The sequence below is a fragment of the Galeopterus variegatus genome, unplaced genomic scaffold (assembly GCF_000696425.1).
Source record: "Galeopterus variegatus unplaced genomic scaffold, G_variegatus-3.0.2 Scaffold242, whole genome shotgun sequence".
NCBI classification, from domain to species: domain Eukaryota; kingdom Metazoa; phylum Chordata; class Mammalia; order Dermoptera; family Cynocephalidae; genus Galeopterus; species Galeopterus variegatus.
Window position 1 is genome coordinate 641,333 of NW_007726353.1, and position 15,727 is coordinate 657,059.

The 15,727-nt window shown below is 46.4% G+C and overlaps 1 protein-coding gene across 2 annotated transcripts in view; it reads right to left on the minus strand.

The window, feature by feature from the left end:
- Window positions 1–248: 248 nt before the first annotated feature.
- Window positions 249–15,727, minus strand: part of MKNK1 (MAP kinase interacting serine/threonine kinase 1) — a 30,329-nt gene continuing 14,850 nt past the window's right edge. Inside the window, exons 5-12 of one of the 2 annotated variants that reach the window (XM_008566452.1) lie at window positions 15,404–15,477; window positions 12,783–12,887; window positions 9,566–9,621; window positions 6,473–6,568; window positions 4,734–4,928; window positions 3,870–4,034; window positions 2,595–2,638; window positions 249–1,340 (exon numbers count right to left, since the gene is read on the minus strand). In XM_008566452.1, the coding sequence (XP_008564674.1) occupies window positions 1,106–1,340; window positions 2,595–2,638; window positions 3,870–4,034; window positions 4,734–4,928; window positions 6,473–6,568; window positions 9,566–9,621; window positions 12,783–12,887; window positions 15,404–15,477 (970 nt within the window). In that variant the 3' untranslated portion in view covers window positions 249–1,105. The remainder of the gene's footprint in view (window positions 1,341–2,594; window positions 2,639–3,869; window positions 4,035–4,733; window positions 4,929–6,472; window positions 6,569–9,565; window positions 9,622–12,782; window positions 12,888–15,403; window positions 15,478–15,727) is intronic. The other variant, XM_008566453.1, reaches the window with a different exon arrangement.

The following is a 15,727-nucleotide window of genomic DNA, read 5'->3' on the forward strand; positions in this document are numbered from 1 at the left end:
TTTCTTTATGTAACTCTATAGCTCAGCTTATCTGACAATGGCTGTACCTTCATGCTCTCGGGTAGCAGACGCCACCAGCTTCACTTTGCTCAGTCCAGGGCAGCAGGGCTGCCTCCAATCTGGCTTCACCTCAGGCACAAAGCTCTATCTAACTGCCCCAGATCCATACCACTTTCCATATGTGACCTGGGGAACACAGCAGTAGCAGACGCTGACACTGTCTCTAGGTAATAGCTTAAAACCAGTAATAGCTTAAAACCAGTTAGAATAATAAGGAACAGCTGATTAAAACCCAAGTGCATGAACATTCCAGAAAGAAGAGTGAGATATTCGGTTACATGCTCTGGAAAGCCCATGGGCTTGCAGTGGGAGTTTAAAGTCCCATCTTTGCTGGAAAGGCATGGTTAAAAAAACCCAAACATTAAAAAAAAATAATACTGACTTTAGTAGCAATCACAAAGAAGAGGTTGATAAATGAGGGACACATTTCGGTCATGGCAAAGAAAGATTATGTGCTTCTCTGTGCTACAGACTGGAAGACTGATCTGGCTTCCCAAATGAGGAAGGCTCCCTGCCCTTCCCCAAATTGAGGGGATGGCTTTGCTCAGCCAAGGGAGAGGACAGGCAAAGAGGACATCTAGAGGACAGAGAAAGGTGGAAGGACCGTCAGAGCAGGGTGACAGTGCAGAGAGAGAAGAGGCACATGATGTCAGCCTCTGTCAACTGATGCTTCTCAAAGCTGGCTCCCTGAAGGTTGCAGCCTCAGCAGTCAGCAGTTGTGGGGACAGCAGGCTGGATCTGGGATCCACAGGCAGGCAGGCGAGCAGGTGGAGCCCAGCAAAGAGATGTCTCCACCGCAGGCGATTATGCAAAGTGACAAGTGATTGCTTTCCTTTCAAAGACAACCCCTTTGGAAACAGCTTTTTCCAGGAGGACCCTAGTGAAATGTCGGATTGGGTGGGAATCTCAGGTCCTTCGTAGATGAAAAAGCCTGAATAGAGCCATTGAGCAGGCCCCTCTGCCTGCTCTGCAGACTTTGGCCTCACACATTTCCAGGGGGCAATGCCTGGACAGGCCTAGGCCTACAAGGTGCGGCTGGAGCAATTCAGAGTGCTGTGGGTCTTTGGCACGGTCCCATCTCTCCACTGCGGCCTGCATGGGCCAGGGCACGCCGGCGGGCCAGGCGTGACTTGGATGGAGGGGAAAGCTTCACAGAGCAGAGGGCCTCAGTCAGTGCCTGCGGCTCCTCTGCCAGTTCGTTCTCCTCGTGCTGAGACAGCTGGCGGTTGAGGGCGATGGCCTCGGCTGCGAACAGAGTCAAGTCCATCGTGCTACTGTTCCTGCAGGGCCCAGGGGGAGGGCACAGGAAAGAGGGAGGCAGGGCTTGGTCAGCCAGGCCAGCTTCTGGACACTCCCGCTCACTGGGGCGGTTCTGTACTCCCACCAGATTTTCCTGAGTGGCTCGGGCTGCTCTCTCCAAAGTGGTTCTTGCTTGGGTTTGGAATCTTGCTTGACTGAGGCCAGAACAGCCTTTGAGCCTCAAGTACAGTCCCTGGAGTTGACAGTTGTGGCAAATGCCCCCTTCTGCTCAGAGCACCCTCCTGAGCCCCCATGACTCCACACGGCTCTACCATAGGCAGGGCCACAGCACGTTACACTCCCCTCCCAGGAGGAGCGGGGCTGTGGGGTTTGCCGAATAAATCTTCTAAGAGGGATCTGAGGTTTGGCGCCTCAAGGCATCTGGAGGCAGCTCTAGGGAATCAGGAAGGAACCCAAGCTGGGCAACAGCATTCTGGGTCAAGTGAATTGAGACTACGGAGGTGTAAAACTTCTCTGTGTAACTCTGAAAAACTGGCCATGAGCCTGGCCCTTTGGGAGTAGGGTAGTGCTCTCTGGGAATGCTGTCTAGTTGTTAAAAGGCACTAGAGTCAAACAGCCTGGGGCTACTGTGTGGCCTTGAGCAAGTTTACTTGATCTCTCTATTCCTTAGTTTTCTAATCTACAAAATGGGGATGATAGGAACATCTCTTCTTTAAGTTTACTTTGAAAATTATGGAGATGATACACACTAAGCCCTTTGCACTGTGTCTGACTCACGGTTAAGTATTTAATAAGCTGAGGCCATCATTATAATTGTTTGTCTGGCAATGTGTCCGGCTGGTCCCACTGCCTTAAAGTGCCCCCAACTCCTGCTGCTTTCACCAACTGCAAGAGTTAAGTGTGAATAACCCACAGATAAGGTCTGTCTTTGTGTTTAAATGGTGATTTCCAGTTAGGATTCAGTAGGTATGCACAACACTTTTTCCTGCAAACAGTGTGGGGGTGGAGGGGTGTCTTAAAGGTGCTAGAGGGCAGAGAAGCAATCCAGAGGAGGAAGCAAAGAGAGGGAGATAGCTGTAATGGAAGAGGGAAAAGAGAGGGAGGTGGGGAGAGGGGAGAAGGCAGGCCAGGGAGCCCCTTTGGAGAAGGAAACCTGGGCCTAGAGAGGGGCTCCCTGTCCCCCCACCCCAGCCTCCATCCCCAGCATGGCTGAGAACTTGAGGGAAAGTCAAAGCCAAGGAGAAAAGGAAGTTGGGTGTGGTTGTAGCGTTTACCTCTGGAGGACTTGCGGCGTGGGGAGTCCCCTTTCTGGAGCTTGCTAGAATGGGAAGGACAGATGTTGTGGGTAAGTGCTGCTCCCTCCTTCCAAGAGCTGCCCCCACCCAAGCCAGCACAGAGTGGGTAAGTTACTACAGGCTCTTGGCACAGCACAAGGATTTGGCTATGCTTGCCTGCAAGGTCAGACCTTCCAAGGAGAGAGCAAGAAAGACACAATCTGAAGTCACAGCTGCCTCTGAATGGAGAGCCCCTCTCTCCCTTTGCCTGGCAGAGTCCTAATCATGCTCCAAGATGCAGCTTGAGGGTCACTTCGCCTGTGAAGCATTCCCTCTTGCCTGACACGTCCCTGTACCAGTTCCACACAGGGATGAATCCACGTCCCCTTGTGCCCCTAGCACTTTTTATAGGCATGTATGACACTGTCCTGTAATTTATTCCCTTGTCTATCTCTCTCCACTAGAACATGAAGATAGGGACTGGGTCTGACTCATCCCTGTACTGCTAGAATCTGGCATGTGCTAGGTGCTCACTCTTGGGTGACTGGGAATTAGTCACTTAGATACTCTTGGATTGGGCCCTGTCTGTAACACAGGCTGGCAACGCTTGTCTCCTCCCATTGGTAGGGTCACTGACGCTGGCTAGGGCCTAGAAGACCAAGGAGACACAGTAAATCACAAGAGGGTGTGCAGACTTCTTGGAGGGACAGAGCTCAGGTATGGTGACTAACCCACAAAGATTTTTAAAAAGTGTTTTCTAGTGAAGATTTGGACCCTTATCTTGGAAAAACACCACCTTTTGCCTTTCAGGCCAGCTGCACCTGGACCCCCAGGCCATGAGGAGACCCTGTGTTCCCCCAAGCAGCCTTACAACATGCAGGGCAGCAAGGCCTGGCTTCTGGGTGTGCTCAGCTGGTGATGCTTCTGCATAAGGGGTTGACACTACAGGCCCCAAGTGACAACATCAGGTTGCTTCCTGGGCTGGGTGCCTCTGCCAATAGTAGGATGCGAGTGCCAGAGTGCCAATTCCCTAAAGGGCTCTGCTGGGGGATTAGTCTGTGGCCGAGGTTAGAGCCAAGTCTATGGCATGTCAGCCTGGGGCGAAGGGAGGAGTAACTCACTGCACACACACAGGGACTAAAGCTGCTCAGTGGCCGCCCCCGGCTGAGGTCGGCCACCTGGTTGGTGCCAGCACTTGTTGGTGTGAGAGCTTCCTCACGGCCACACTGCCTGGCCTGGAGTGGAAGAACATCACCCCTTCCTGGAGTCACTCACCCCCTGCACCCACGGGTGCTGCAGAACTTGGGCGGCGCTGAGTCTTTGCTTCGCATCTCGAACCAGGAGCTTGGAGATGAGGTCTTTGGCCTCACTGGAAATGTGTGCCCAGTCCTTGTCAGGAAACTCATACTTGCCTTCCTGGATGCTCTCAAACAGCTTGTTCTAGGTAAAGAAGATTCCTCCTGAGGACGCACTGGCCAGGGGATGGGCAGGATATGCCTGCCATGGATCTGACCCCCCGGGCTCCAATCCACCACAGCTGCAGCTGCAGCTCACAGCTTGAGGTTGCCACAGACTGGAGACCCTTCCCAGAACACCCACTCTCCACTAAATCATCAAATGACACAAATGCCCCTGGCAGGCCAGGAAGGCTATGCTACCTGGAGGGCTGGGCTGGAGGGGTACTGAGTGGAGAACATCACCCACAGAACATGGCCCCAATCCCTTGGCCCTTTATAGAGGCCCTCCGTGAACTGGCTCCTGGCAACCACTCCAGCCTCATCTCCCACCGCCAAGAGCCTTAACTCCACTCCTCTCCCTGTGCACCTGCGGCTGTTTCGTACCTCCATGTCTTCGCTTGTGCTGTTCCTTCTACTTCTGTTTCTCGTCCCTCTTCCCCTGGCCAAGACTCCTTCCTCAAGAGTCAGCTCAGATATGATCTTCTCTAACAATCTTTCCCTGAACTCCTAGCTGGGCTGATCTCTGGTTATCTCTATTTTACCTTGTGGCTTCCCTGATAGAAGAGGGAGGGACACTATAGGCTCCCTTTTACATCAGGAACTATTTCCCTGCCCAGTCCTGCTTGGCACTGCACAACTACACTGTCCCCCGGCAGGGCCTATGTAGTGGGACTACACTCACCTGACACACCCTGCAGACCTCTCCCCGGTCCCAGCCACAGTCAGCCCCGCAGTGACCTACGAAGGGCGGGTAGCCACTCAGCATGATGTAGAGGACCACGCCCAGGCTCCACAGGTCACAGCGCTTGTCATAGAAAGTAGCTTCATCCGTGAAGACCTCCACCACCTCGGGGGCCATGTATTCTGCAGAACCACACTGTGGGGGCCAGGGTTGGGGAGGGGGAGATGGCAGAGAAGAGAGAGGCTTAGTCACAAAGACGGGAGGCAAAGAGCAGAAGGTAGTGGGACTGGAGCAAGAGGATGGAGCTATGCAGCGGGAAGTCATCAGGAAAGCCAATAGAGAGCTCACCTGATACCACCAAGGCATACAGAGAGGCTGGGCCAACCGAACATCTGTAAACTGAGCCCCATCATTCCCCTTGATCCATGCTACCAGTTCCAAGTTGAATTTTTATCTTTTCAGGTTCTTCTCCAGTAGGCAGAGACCCTTGGCCAAAAAGTTCCAGGAATCTCCCCCTGCCTCAGCTCTCTATAAACAGACACTTCAGGTACAGGGACTTAAATGTACCAGGAATATGGCTCTAGGAGGGAGATCTGTGGAGATCCAATTCCATACAGCAAGGATTTCTTAATTCTGCCAAGCTTCCCTGCTAGCTCAGAACAAGGAAGTGCAAGGATTTAGAATTAAGAGCCCATCAAAGATAGAAGGAGCTCTTGGAACAAATCCACTCCCCCCGCTCCTCTATTTTCAGATGGCAAAAGCAAGGCCTAGAATGGGATGAGATTTGTTTGAGCACATCAGTGGCAGACCCAGGACCAGAATCCAGGATCTCTGCCTTCCATCCTTGCATAGAAAACTGCCAATAAGAATAAAACACATTCTTTTTGCTCCCCTCTTCATTATTTCAGGCTCACCAAGAAACAAGCCCCCCTACCACACCTCCCCAAACTAATTTGATAGATAGTAAGTGCGGGCAATTAGAGTTAATGACTGAGAACAAGGTACCCCAGTGTGTTAGAAGCCAATACAGAAACATTCCTAATAATGTTGCTTAGAATAAGACATGATACAGGCATATTTAAAGGCATGTCTTAAAAAAAGGTTATTAGGAAAATTCACTTATGAAGCATGCAATTCTCCAAAGAAACATAATATGATAGTATATCAACAAGGTACAAGAGATGTCTTAGGCATAAGTAGCTCCCAGCAGCACCATCTGGGCGTGAAATGTGAAGTCAGAGAAACGACAGGATAATTTTGCCAAGTGATCCCACATGCATACAGCCAGGGACCTCATATTTCCCACCACAGAGAGACTATCTGCCCACCATCCTCCGTCACAAGGTGGATGTGCTGTGACTTCAGCAGTGGGAATAGGACTTCCAGAGCTACCCACATGCTCATATGCAAAGGGCTGGCCTGGGAGTACTATATTTTCACCTGGCTCAGGAGTCAGGGTCCAGCCTATGCTGACACAATTTGTCTCTTCATTAGCAGAAAGGACCCACCTCAAACTGAAAGTTCTAATGTCAGTTTCATTAGCAGCTAAAGTGGGGGTTTGGGAGCTACCAATACAGAGCAGTGAGCCACATGACTCCTCAGGCAGCAGGAAGTGCTCTAGGAATACTTGGTTTTCCTTCCTTCGCCCTCCCTTCAGGACTGCACAGCTCTGGGTCAGGGGGCACTCCAAATGTATTGGAGCCCAGAAGGAAGTGACACAGGGTACCAGCCTTACGTACTGGAGTGGTCAGCTCTGGGGTGGTTATGGGTGTGCAGGAGTTGTTCAGTTTCACCCCACTGCCCAAGTCAAAGTCACAGATTTTCACTGGAGACACCTGAAAAGGAAAACGGAAGGCAAAAGTCACAGACATAAGAAACTAAAGGGCACAGGGAGACGGACACGACCATACAGGCTCATAGGTGCCTGGCTATCACTGCAGCCCAGTTTTATCCATCAGGTCATATTTACTCTCTTTGGGTTAACTAGAAGTCACCTGAAGATTTTTTTCCAAGGTGTCCTCTTCCCCACGCTCTCTTATTTCCCAACTAAGAGAAAAATGAGTGAACTATATGGTGTTAGGCTGTTGTTAACTTAGCACGGAGTAAGTGTAGAACTCTTGTTGGTAACTGATGGTATAAGGTGCAACACAGAAGCTAGAGAAGATAATATGTACTCCTGACAGACAGACTCCTTGCAGCCCACACAGTGCAGGGCAAAGGAGCTTGGTGTAAAACCCCTGACTGCCTCAGGTGGATTAGGGTGACCAGCTTGTCCTGATTTGCTTGATTGGAACTTTGTTGGTTTAAGCACTGAAAGTCCTGCATATCAGGAAACCCCTCAGTCCCTGGAAAACTGGGATGATTAGTTACCCTAGGGGCATCAACACAGCAGCCAAGCCCACTAGCATTAGACGCTGAGCTGGAGACCACAGACAGGGTGATGCAGCTCTGGAGCCAATCGGGAGGGCAGTTTGTATGCACACATAAGAATGGCCCACATGGCCGGAGCAGCACAGTGAGGGAGATGGAAACGCTGGTTCTGTGAGTCCCAGTTCACCGCTTCACTGCTTTACCCACCGGGGACGCCCGGGCAAGTCTTTTAACTTCTTTCCTTCTCTCCTTCCTTCCCTCCCTCCTCTTTTCTTTTACACTTAGTCTTCTCTTTTTCATTGTGGTAAAATATAAAATATACCAATTTTAAGTGTACAGTTTGGTGGTATCAATCACATTCACACTGTTGTGCAACTGTCACTATTATATCTCTTTCTAAAACTTCTCTGTCACTCCAAACAGAAACCCCATACTCATTAAGCAATAACTTCCCATTCCCTTCCTCCCCAGCCCCAGGTAACCTCTAATCAAATTTCTGTCTTTATTAATTCACCTATTCCAGATATCTCATACAAGTGGAATCATATAATATTTGTCCTCTTATGTCTGGCTTATTTAACCGAGCATAATGTTTTCACAGTTTATCCGTGTTGTAGCACATGACAAAACTTTGTTCTGTTTTATGCTGAACAAGATTCCATTGTATGTATACAAAATATTTTGTTTATTTATTCATTTGCTGATGGCAACTGTGGTTGTTTCTACCTTTTGGCTACTATGAATAATGCTGTAACGAACGTTAAGTGTACAAGTGTCTGTTTGAGTCTCTGTTTTCAATTCTTTTGGGTACATACCTAAGAGTGGAATTGCTGGGTCATAGGGTAAATCTATGTTTAGCTTTTTGAGGAACTGCCAAACTGTCTGCCACAGTGGCTGCACCATTTTCCATCCCCACCAGCAATGTATAAGGGTTCCAATTTCTCCACATCCTTACCAACACTTGTTATTTTCCATTTTTAAAACGATAGCCATCCTAGTAAGTTTCCGGTGGTATCTCATGTGGTTTTGATTTGCATTTCCCTAATCTTTTCGTGTGCTTGTTGGCTATTTGCATTTCTTCTTTGGAGAAATGTCTGTTAAAGCCCTTTGTACATTTTTTAACTTGGTTCTTTATCTTTTTGTGCGTGTTTTAGGAGTTCTCCGTATATTTTGGATATTAAACTCTTATCAGATATATGATCTGCAAATATTTTTTTCCATTTTGAAGGTTTTCTTTTCACTTTCTTGATAATGTCTTTTGACACTTAGCCTCTCTTAATTTTAGTTTTCACAACCATAAAAAAGGAGCAACAAACCTGTGCCATGAAGATCAAGTGGAACAAAAAACATGAAAATATATTGTAAATCAGAGGCAATAATGGGTAGTTCAGAGCACCCATGGAAATCTAGGCTCTTCTACTTACCAGTTGAGTGAGTTTGTACAAGTTTCTTAACCTCTCTGAGCTTTAGTTTCCTCATCCATAAAATGAAGATAATAATAGTATACACCTCACGATATTTTATAAGTACTAAATAAATATAAATGCCTGGCATAATGTAAGCACTCAAGAAACATTAACTGTAATTATTATTAATAATCATCATAGTAATCATAATTTATAAAGTTCTATGCCAGAACTACTGTCAGGAAGATGCAAGATCTTATTGGAGCTAATACATTATTATTCTCCACAACAAAGTTGTAAGTAGCAGGCTGACTCTCATATTAACTCATAGCCATTCCTTATTTACGAACCATGGCTTCATGCACACAACACAAGACGTGTACTCTCAAATGCACACATGGATACAAACATACATTGCCATGAATGTGGGCCACCAACACCACCAGGGCCTAAATCCCTCCTAACAAACACAGAATTTGTCAAATTCATACACTCTTATGGAAATGCAAACACCTCCATTTACTGGCAGACTGAGTTAAGGCAACATTTAAAATAGGTTGCATTTATTCAACACAGAGCATAAACGTTTTCTTTTTAAAGGGCACCTTCGGAAATAAAAATGGAAAACAGAAACCCTTTTCAAGAAATTATTATGTCTAGTGGTGGATAACATCTAGTATATAAACCATACCACAAATATCATATATAGGCAGAGACAGGCTTTTGTGCGATAGAGTTGTTTATGACTCACATCAACTGCTCTAAAGGTAGGTGCATTGGACTAGAAAATATTAATTTTGTACAAATTTCATACATTTTACAAACTCTCAAGCTTAAGCCAATCACACTGGTGATAAAGAGCAAAGAAGGGACAAGGGATAACCCTACTTGTAATGTAGAAACATTATACATTAGGTATAACATTCTCATGTGTCCATAATGATCAGTTCAAGTTGGTATCTGAGACCAAGAGAACTATTGACAATCTGTAGTAAAGCAAGGGTAGCTTCCCCAATCAGTACAAACTTGAAACATCCCAAACCAGGCCCTAAGTACCTTTTCTGGAGATTCACACAATATATTTTCCGGCTTGAGATCACGATGAGCAATGCCTGAAATGACAAAGAGCAAAGAAATGGTTAACATATGCACATAATTATCAAACATTCCATGCACAATTAATTTTTTCCAAATGCTGTTGTTTGCAGATTAATTCCCAATTATGGTACATTAAAAAATCAACGAGCTGCAGGAGGCAGAAGTAACCAGAGACACGAACCAAAAGCACGGTTGATTCTGCAAGTTCTTTTGAAGCAGAGGCTTTACAAGTCTGGCAGGGATAAGAAGGGCTAAATGAATCCCAGCCAGCCTAACTTTCAGCATTGCAGTGGCAACCAAGAATAAGAAAGCCTAATATAAAGCAGAGCAGAGAGCTCTGCAAATGGCAATGCTTGGAACTGCAATGCAGACATAATTAGTGCCTTGTTTAGGAGCATCTCAGGGGGCTTAGACTGCTCTACCTCATTTCTTCTCATGTGGCCTATTTAAAAAAAATAATATGAGTATATTACTTCAGTGCGATTCCCTGAATGTTCAGAGGATCAGGTATTAGTTATCAAATCTCTCAAAGCTTGTCCGATTTCCTTCTCCCCTGCTCTGCATGTCCATGGCTGCCCTGGCAGCAGCATAGCTAGGACTGCTTTGGACCAAGGGTGCTGTTCTTGAGAAGACTCCCCTGCATTTTGGCCAGGCCTCCTGAAGGAGACTGCAAATAGCAGCTTACCGCACAAGGGGTTAAAAGTTGCTGACCTGGCCAAGAAGGCACTTGGGGGAAAACCATCTTCCAACCCAAAGAAAGAGACAAAGAACCAACCCATAGGGACACGGTGTTCTGGTGGGACACCGAAGCCTCCCTTTCTTCCTTCCTTCCACAGCAACACAGCACAGAGACAGAGGGCTGGAAGGTTGAGCAAGACTCAAATGGCTACTGCCTGCAAATACTGGAAAGCACCAGACGATTCTTTGGGTGATAGGGAAAAGCAGAATCTGCTTTACTAAAACTCTCTTGATGATCAACTTAGGCAGCCTGCCAATTCTCTCCTAGAAGGCAAAGGCCTACCCAGCCCACCTGAGGCACGTCGTAGAGAGGAAAAACCTGAGCTCCAGCAAGCTAAGTAACTTCATCAGTCACCTAATTGAATGAGAACCCAGAGCAACTCCGTCCAGGCTGCACAAATTGAGTCAGGCTACAGCTTGCTGCACTAAAAGTGAAAGATATTTTCCATTACAGCAAGTGCTCCCACAGAAGGATCACGAGCCACACATGGCGCCTTACTCTCCAAATAGCTGCCTATGGCCCTGTTGTCTCTCAGCCTGATAACTCAGAGAACCAGGCTGTAATAATGGGCCTGCCTGTGTGAGCACACCAGCCATCGGGCGGCTCCGGTTCATTTCCCAGAGGTTAAGCCACAGTGTGTCCAGTATTTAAGAGTATGGAACTTGTTTCAGAGCTGACCTATTCTTGCCCAATTCATCTTCCCAGCATGAAGTTATTTAGAAAACAGCCAAGTTCAGCTGGAAATCGTTTTTCATCCCTCCAACTTCTAGTCACATGGGCAGTTGGCCAGCTAGATGTTAACAAGCACTTCAGAACTCCTAAGACACCACCAGCCTCCGTTCCCTTTAGTGCATGCTTGTAAATAAATAAATAAATAAATAAATAATAAAACCGCCTTTACTCCTCGCTCCAAGGTGCGGATCTTGTAAAAAGCATGACCCAGTTTTGCAATCTACAGAGGCAGCTTGGGGAGCAGTTGTAAATCTTTGTCAGGCAAGTGTTACCTATATGCATCCCAGCTTTCAGAAACAGAACTGCTGCTATTCATCATGCTGTGGGAAGTACAGACACCCCCTTCTAGGAATTTTCATCCCAGGTGCAAGTCAGGGCCCCAGCGTGGGTACTGTCAGTATGCGGCTCTCTTTCGGCCACTGGAAGAACTGAGGTGGAGTCCGTGAATCTGAACTCCCCCACATGAGCCACACCAGTCTGTGTGGTATTGCTGGCACAAGTGGGATATGTGAGTGGCATGCTTACAATCGGTCCTGAGCACTCACAACCAATGTGGCTGGCCGATACCCACAACAGTGAAGGGAACAGAGCTAAGTCACAGATTATCTGCTCCACCCCAACCCCCCACCTCGCAGAATGATTAACTTTAAGGGAATTAATATCAGGAATGAAAATGCTTTCAGCCTAGTGGGGGACGAGGGTAGAAGAAATAACATTTATTCAAGAATTACTATGTACCAGGAACTATGCTCCAGCTATGCTATACATATATGATACATATATAAGACACACACAATTATGTAAACAAGTATATATACAAGCTTCAGTGCTTTATAACAAGTGCTATATAAGTGTTAACCACTGTTGATATTATCTCTCTTAATTCACACCATAGGGCAGACATTTTTACTGAGAGCAATAGTTGGAAGAAAGGTGAAGCCAGGATTCATTTTTTCCATGGCACTGCTATTAGGCAAAATTTAAAAATGTATGTAATAGTCAAACAGGTTCATGGAAGTATAAAAACACTTAATTTGCAAAAAGATTTAATTCACTACAAATGTTCTTAAATAACTAAGTCTTAAAGAAAGGGACTGTAAACTGAAGTGTAATTCAAACAATAGCAACCTGCTAGTTACCCCTATGACATTCAACAGAAACCTCAAACTTACGTTAGTAGAAAAATGCATTTTTCATTTACTGTGAACAGAGATATAAAACAACATATGTCCTATCATGTCAGTTTTGAAAAGAGAGACACAGGTGATATATTTTTAAAGACGAGACGCAATCACACAAAAACATTTACATTAGAACGGATGTAGTATGCCTGGGTTTTATATTCTTTAACAGGAAAAGAAAAGGAGCATCGCCCACACCCACAGTTACATATACACACACTCACACACACACTCACATTTACCTTGCTCAATGTAAAATCTTAATTCTTTTTCCTTCTTCTCTTTCTCCTGTATCCCTATCCTGCTTAATAACCCCACCATCTATTCACCATCCACAGCAGAAGTCCAGGAACCATCCTGGACTGCCACCCCCGGGTCCCCTGGTTGGGCACGTGCAAATCTCAAGCTGCCTGCCAGCTGCACAATCTCCTGGACAGGCCCTCTGCCTGTCCTGTCCCCTCTCCCTTAAGTACCCAGGGGCTGGCCAGCCCAACCCACCCACCAAGGCTCAGGCTTGGTTCACCTTTGGTATGCAGGAAGTCAAGGGCAGCAGCAACATCCCGCACCACTCGGCTGGCTTCTCGCTCATTGAAGTGTTTCCGCTTCTGGATGTGGGCGAGGATGGAGCCTGGGGAGCAGGGGGGACATAGAAGAATGCCTTTTCAGGATCTTGTCAGTGTAACTTCTTAGAGGCCAAGTTTTCATAAGTTTGGGGTGGGGACAGAGGCTTATTCATCAGCAAATGTCCAGCACCAAGTGTGGTGCTTGGCACAAAACTACACTGCTATCCTCTGTACCTGTCTACAAGGAGCTCAGAAGGGAACAGAACAACTATTTATATGGCTAAAAAATGTTAATGCCATCGGGGCTGGTTTGGCTTCTGAAATCGAAAGGAACTAAAAGTGAATGCACATGGGGGCCGAGGAGGTCTCTCTGTAGGAACATTTTCTTCTCTGCATCTAATCTCAGAACCAAACAAGAGCACGAGCCTTCAAATGGAAATGCCACACCCTCACCAGATATATAGAAGTCTGAAAAAAGGAGGAAAAACGGCTTTTCCACTGAACTTGCCCATTTATTATTAATATTATTATTATTTTGTTGGCAATGGCTAACATTTATTGGGTAGTTACTATGTGCCAAGAACTATGCAATACTCTTTAAATATATTATTTTATCCTTACCACAACTGTACAAAATGGGTAGTATAGTTATCCCCATCTTCTAGATGGGGAACCTGAAGCCAAAAATGATTAAGTAACTTGCCCAAGATCACATGACAGTTAAGTAGTGGAGCCAGGACTCAGGCCCAGTGAGGCGGGCCCCAGGGGCCGTGTAGACTTCCTCTCAGCAGCACGTGTGGTCTGACAGCTGAGGGGATGGACTGCCCCAGGCCAACCACACTCTCTTTGCCCCCTGGGTCTGGCCTCAGTAGAGCTGCACTCTGAGTGATATGGCTACAGAGGACCCCGATTACATCTAGCATTTCAAACATGTAATTCACAGTCCTGTGCTGTTGGGTGGGGAAGGAGCAGACACAGGCTTGGCTTCATGTGATCTGTACTTACTACTGGAAGCCAGTTTCCTGGGCTGAAGGAGTCATCTCTGTACCCTAAAAAATGGCACATGTTTAGTTATTGTCTCTGCTTTTTTGGCATGGGGAGGGGATGAAAGAAGAGGAAGAACTGCCAAAGATCTTTCACTTAACGGATTAAACAATCCAACAATCCCAACATGCTGTGGAACATTCCCAGAAAACCAGCTCCTGGCAAGGCTCTAGCTTGCTGTACTGTAGTGAGCCTCTTGTTTCCAAATTTGTTAAAAGGGAAGGCAGAGTAACTTTCTATATACTTTCTAAGATAGTCCCTAGTATACCCAATTGTTTTAATAATATTAACAGCCAACATTTACTGAAGCTTTAGTGCTTACCAGGCACTGTGCTAAGCATTTCACATGAATTATCTCATTTAATCTTCACAGCCACCCAAAGAGGCAGGTGCTATCAATATCCCTATTTAATAGATGAGAATACTGTTTGGAAAAGGTTAAGTGACTTGCCCAAGGTCAAACGGCAAGCAGTGATGGAGCCAGACTTAAGCTCAGCTCTGTTGGTTTCTTTTTTTTTTTTTTCTTTTTTAAAAGATGACCGGTAAGGGGATCTCAACCCTTGGCTTGGTGTTGTCAGCACCACGCTCAGCCAGTGAGCCAACCAGCCATCCCTATATAGGATCCGAACCTGTGGCCTTGGTGTTATCAGCACCGCACTCTACCGAGTGAGCCACAGGCCAGCCCTACAATTTAGCAGTTTCTTTTTTTTTTTTTTTTTTTTTAAAGATGACCGGTAAGGGGATCTCAACCCTTGGCTTGGTGTTGTCAGCACCACGCTCAGCCAGTGAGCAAACCGGCCATCCCTATATAGGATCCGAACCCGTGGCCTTGGTGTTATCAGCACCGCACTCTACCGAGTGAGCCACGGGCCGGCCTTAAGCTCTGTTGGTTTCTAAAGCACACTCCCTTAGCCATCACCACGCCCCTCCACGTGGCCTTCTGCTCAGTTCCAGATATCCCCGTAACCTTCACCTTGTAAATATGTCCTAGGGTCAGGTGAGTGATAGGGAGGGAAAGGATTTCTCTATTCCCTTTGCTGTATCAGACAAGGAACTTAAACTTACACCCCACTGATTATGTGCGTGGGTTATGGCATCTTTCCCTCTGAAGGGTGGCACATTCTCAGCCCTCCCTCCATCCTGCATCTGTGTCCCAAACAATGGGACTCTCCTCTGCTTTAGCATTTCTAGGCTTCACAATGTATGCAAGAGCTTCCACTCCATAATTAATTTAGTTAAGTAGTGAATGTGTCAAAACAGGGGATTGATAAATCGATCACTAAATGTATCTATATATGACTCCTATTACAACGAAAAGGCATTTATAGAATGACCACACAGGTGACATTCTAAGCTCTGCAAAATGCTAATTATCATCCTTCCCTCCGGCCTCCCTTCTCCCAAATCAAGGGCAGATTTTAAGTCCTTCATCCTTTTTATTAGCTTGACTCATTTTAGAAGTCGCTGGGATTCATGATGGATGATCACCACCCTGGGTCTTAATCAGAAGTCCAAACACATACTCAACAGTAAGTACCTCCTTGCAATTTCTCAAAGACCAGGTAAAACCTTGTGTCATCTTCAAAGAACTCAATCAGCTCCAAAATGTTCCTTAAATAGGGAAAAATACGAGGAGAGGGAAAAGGGGGGAATGGCATTACATACTGAAGTCCACTTACAAACATACAATGAAAAAAATATACAATGCCCTATAGCGGGGCAGAAATCAACTTGAAATCAGAATGCTTCCTAAAGACCCATGTTTGGAAGCAGCCAATGGTGTTAGCAAGATTCAGGTCACCTTATCTTTCCATAATGTTTAGTCTCTGGTGTTTTCACCAAGTCTGTGCTGTCAAACCCC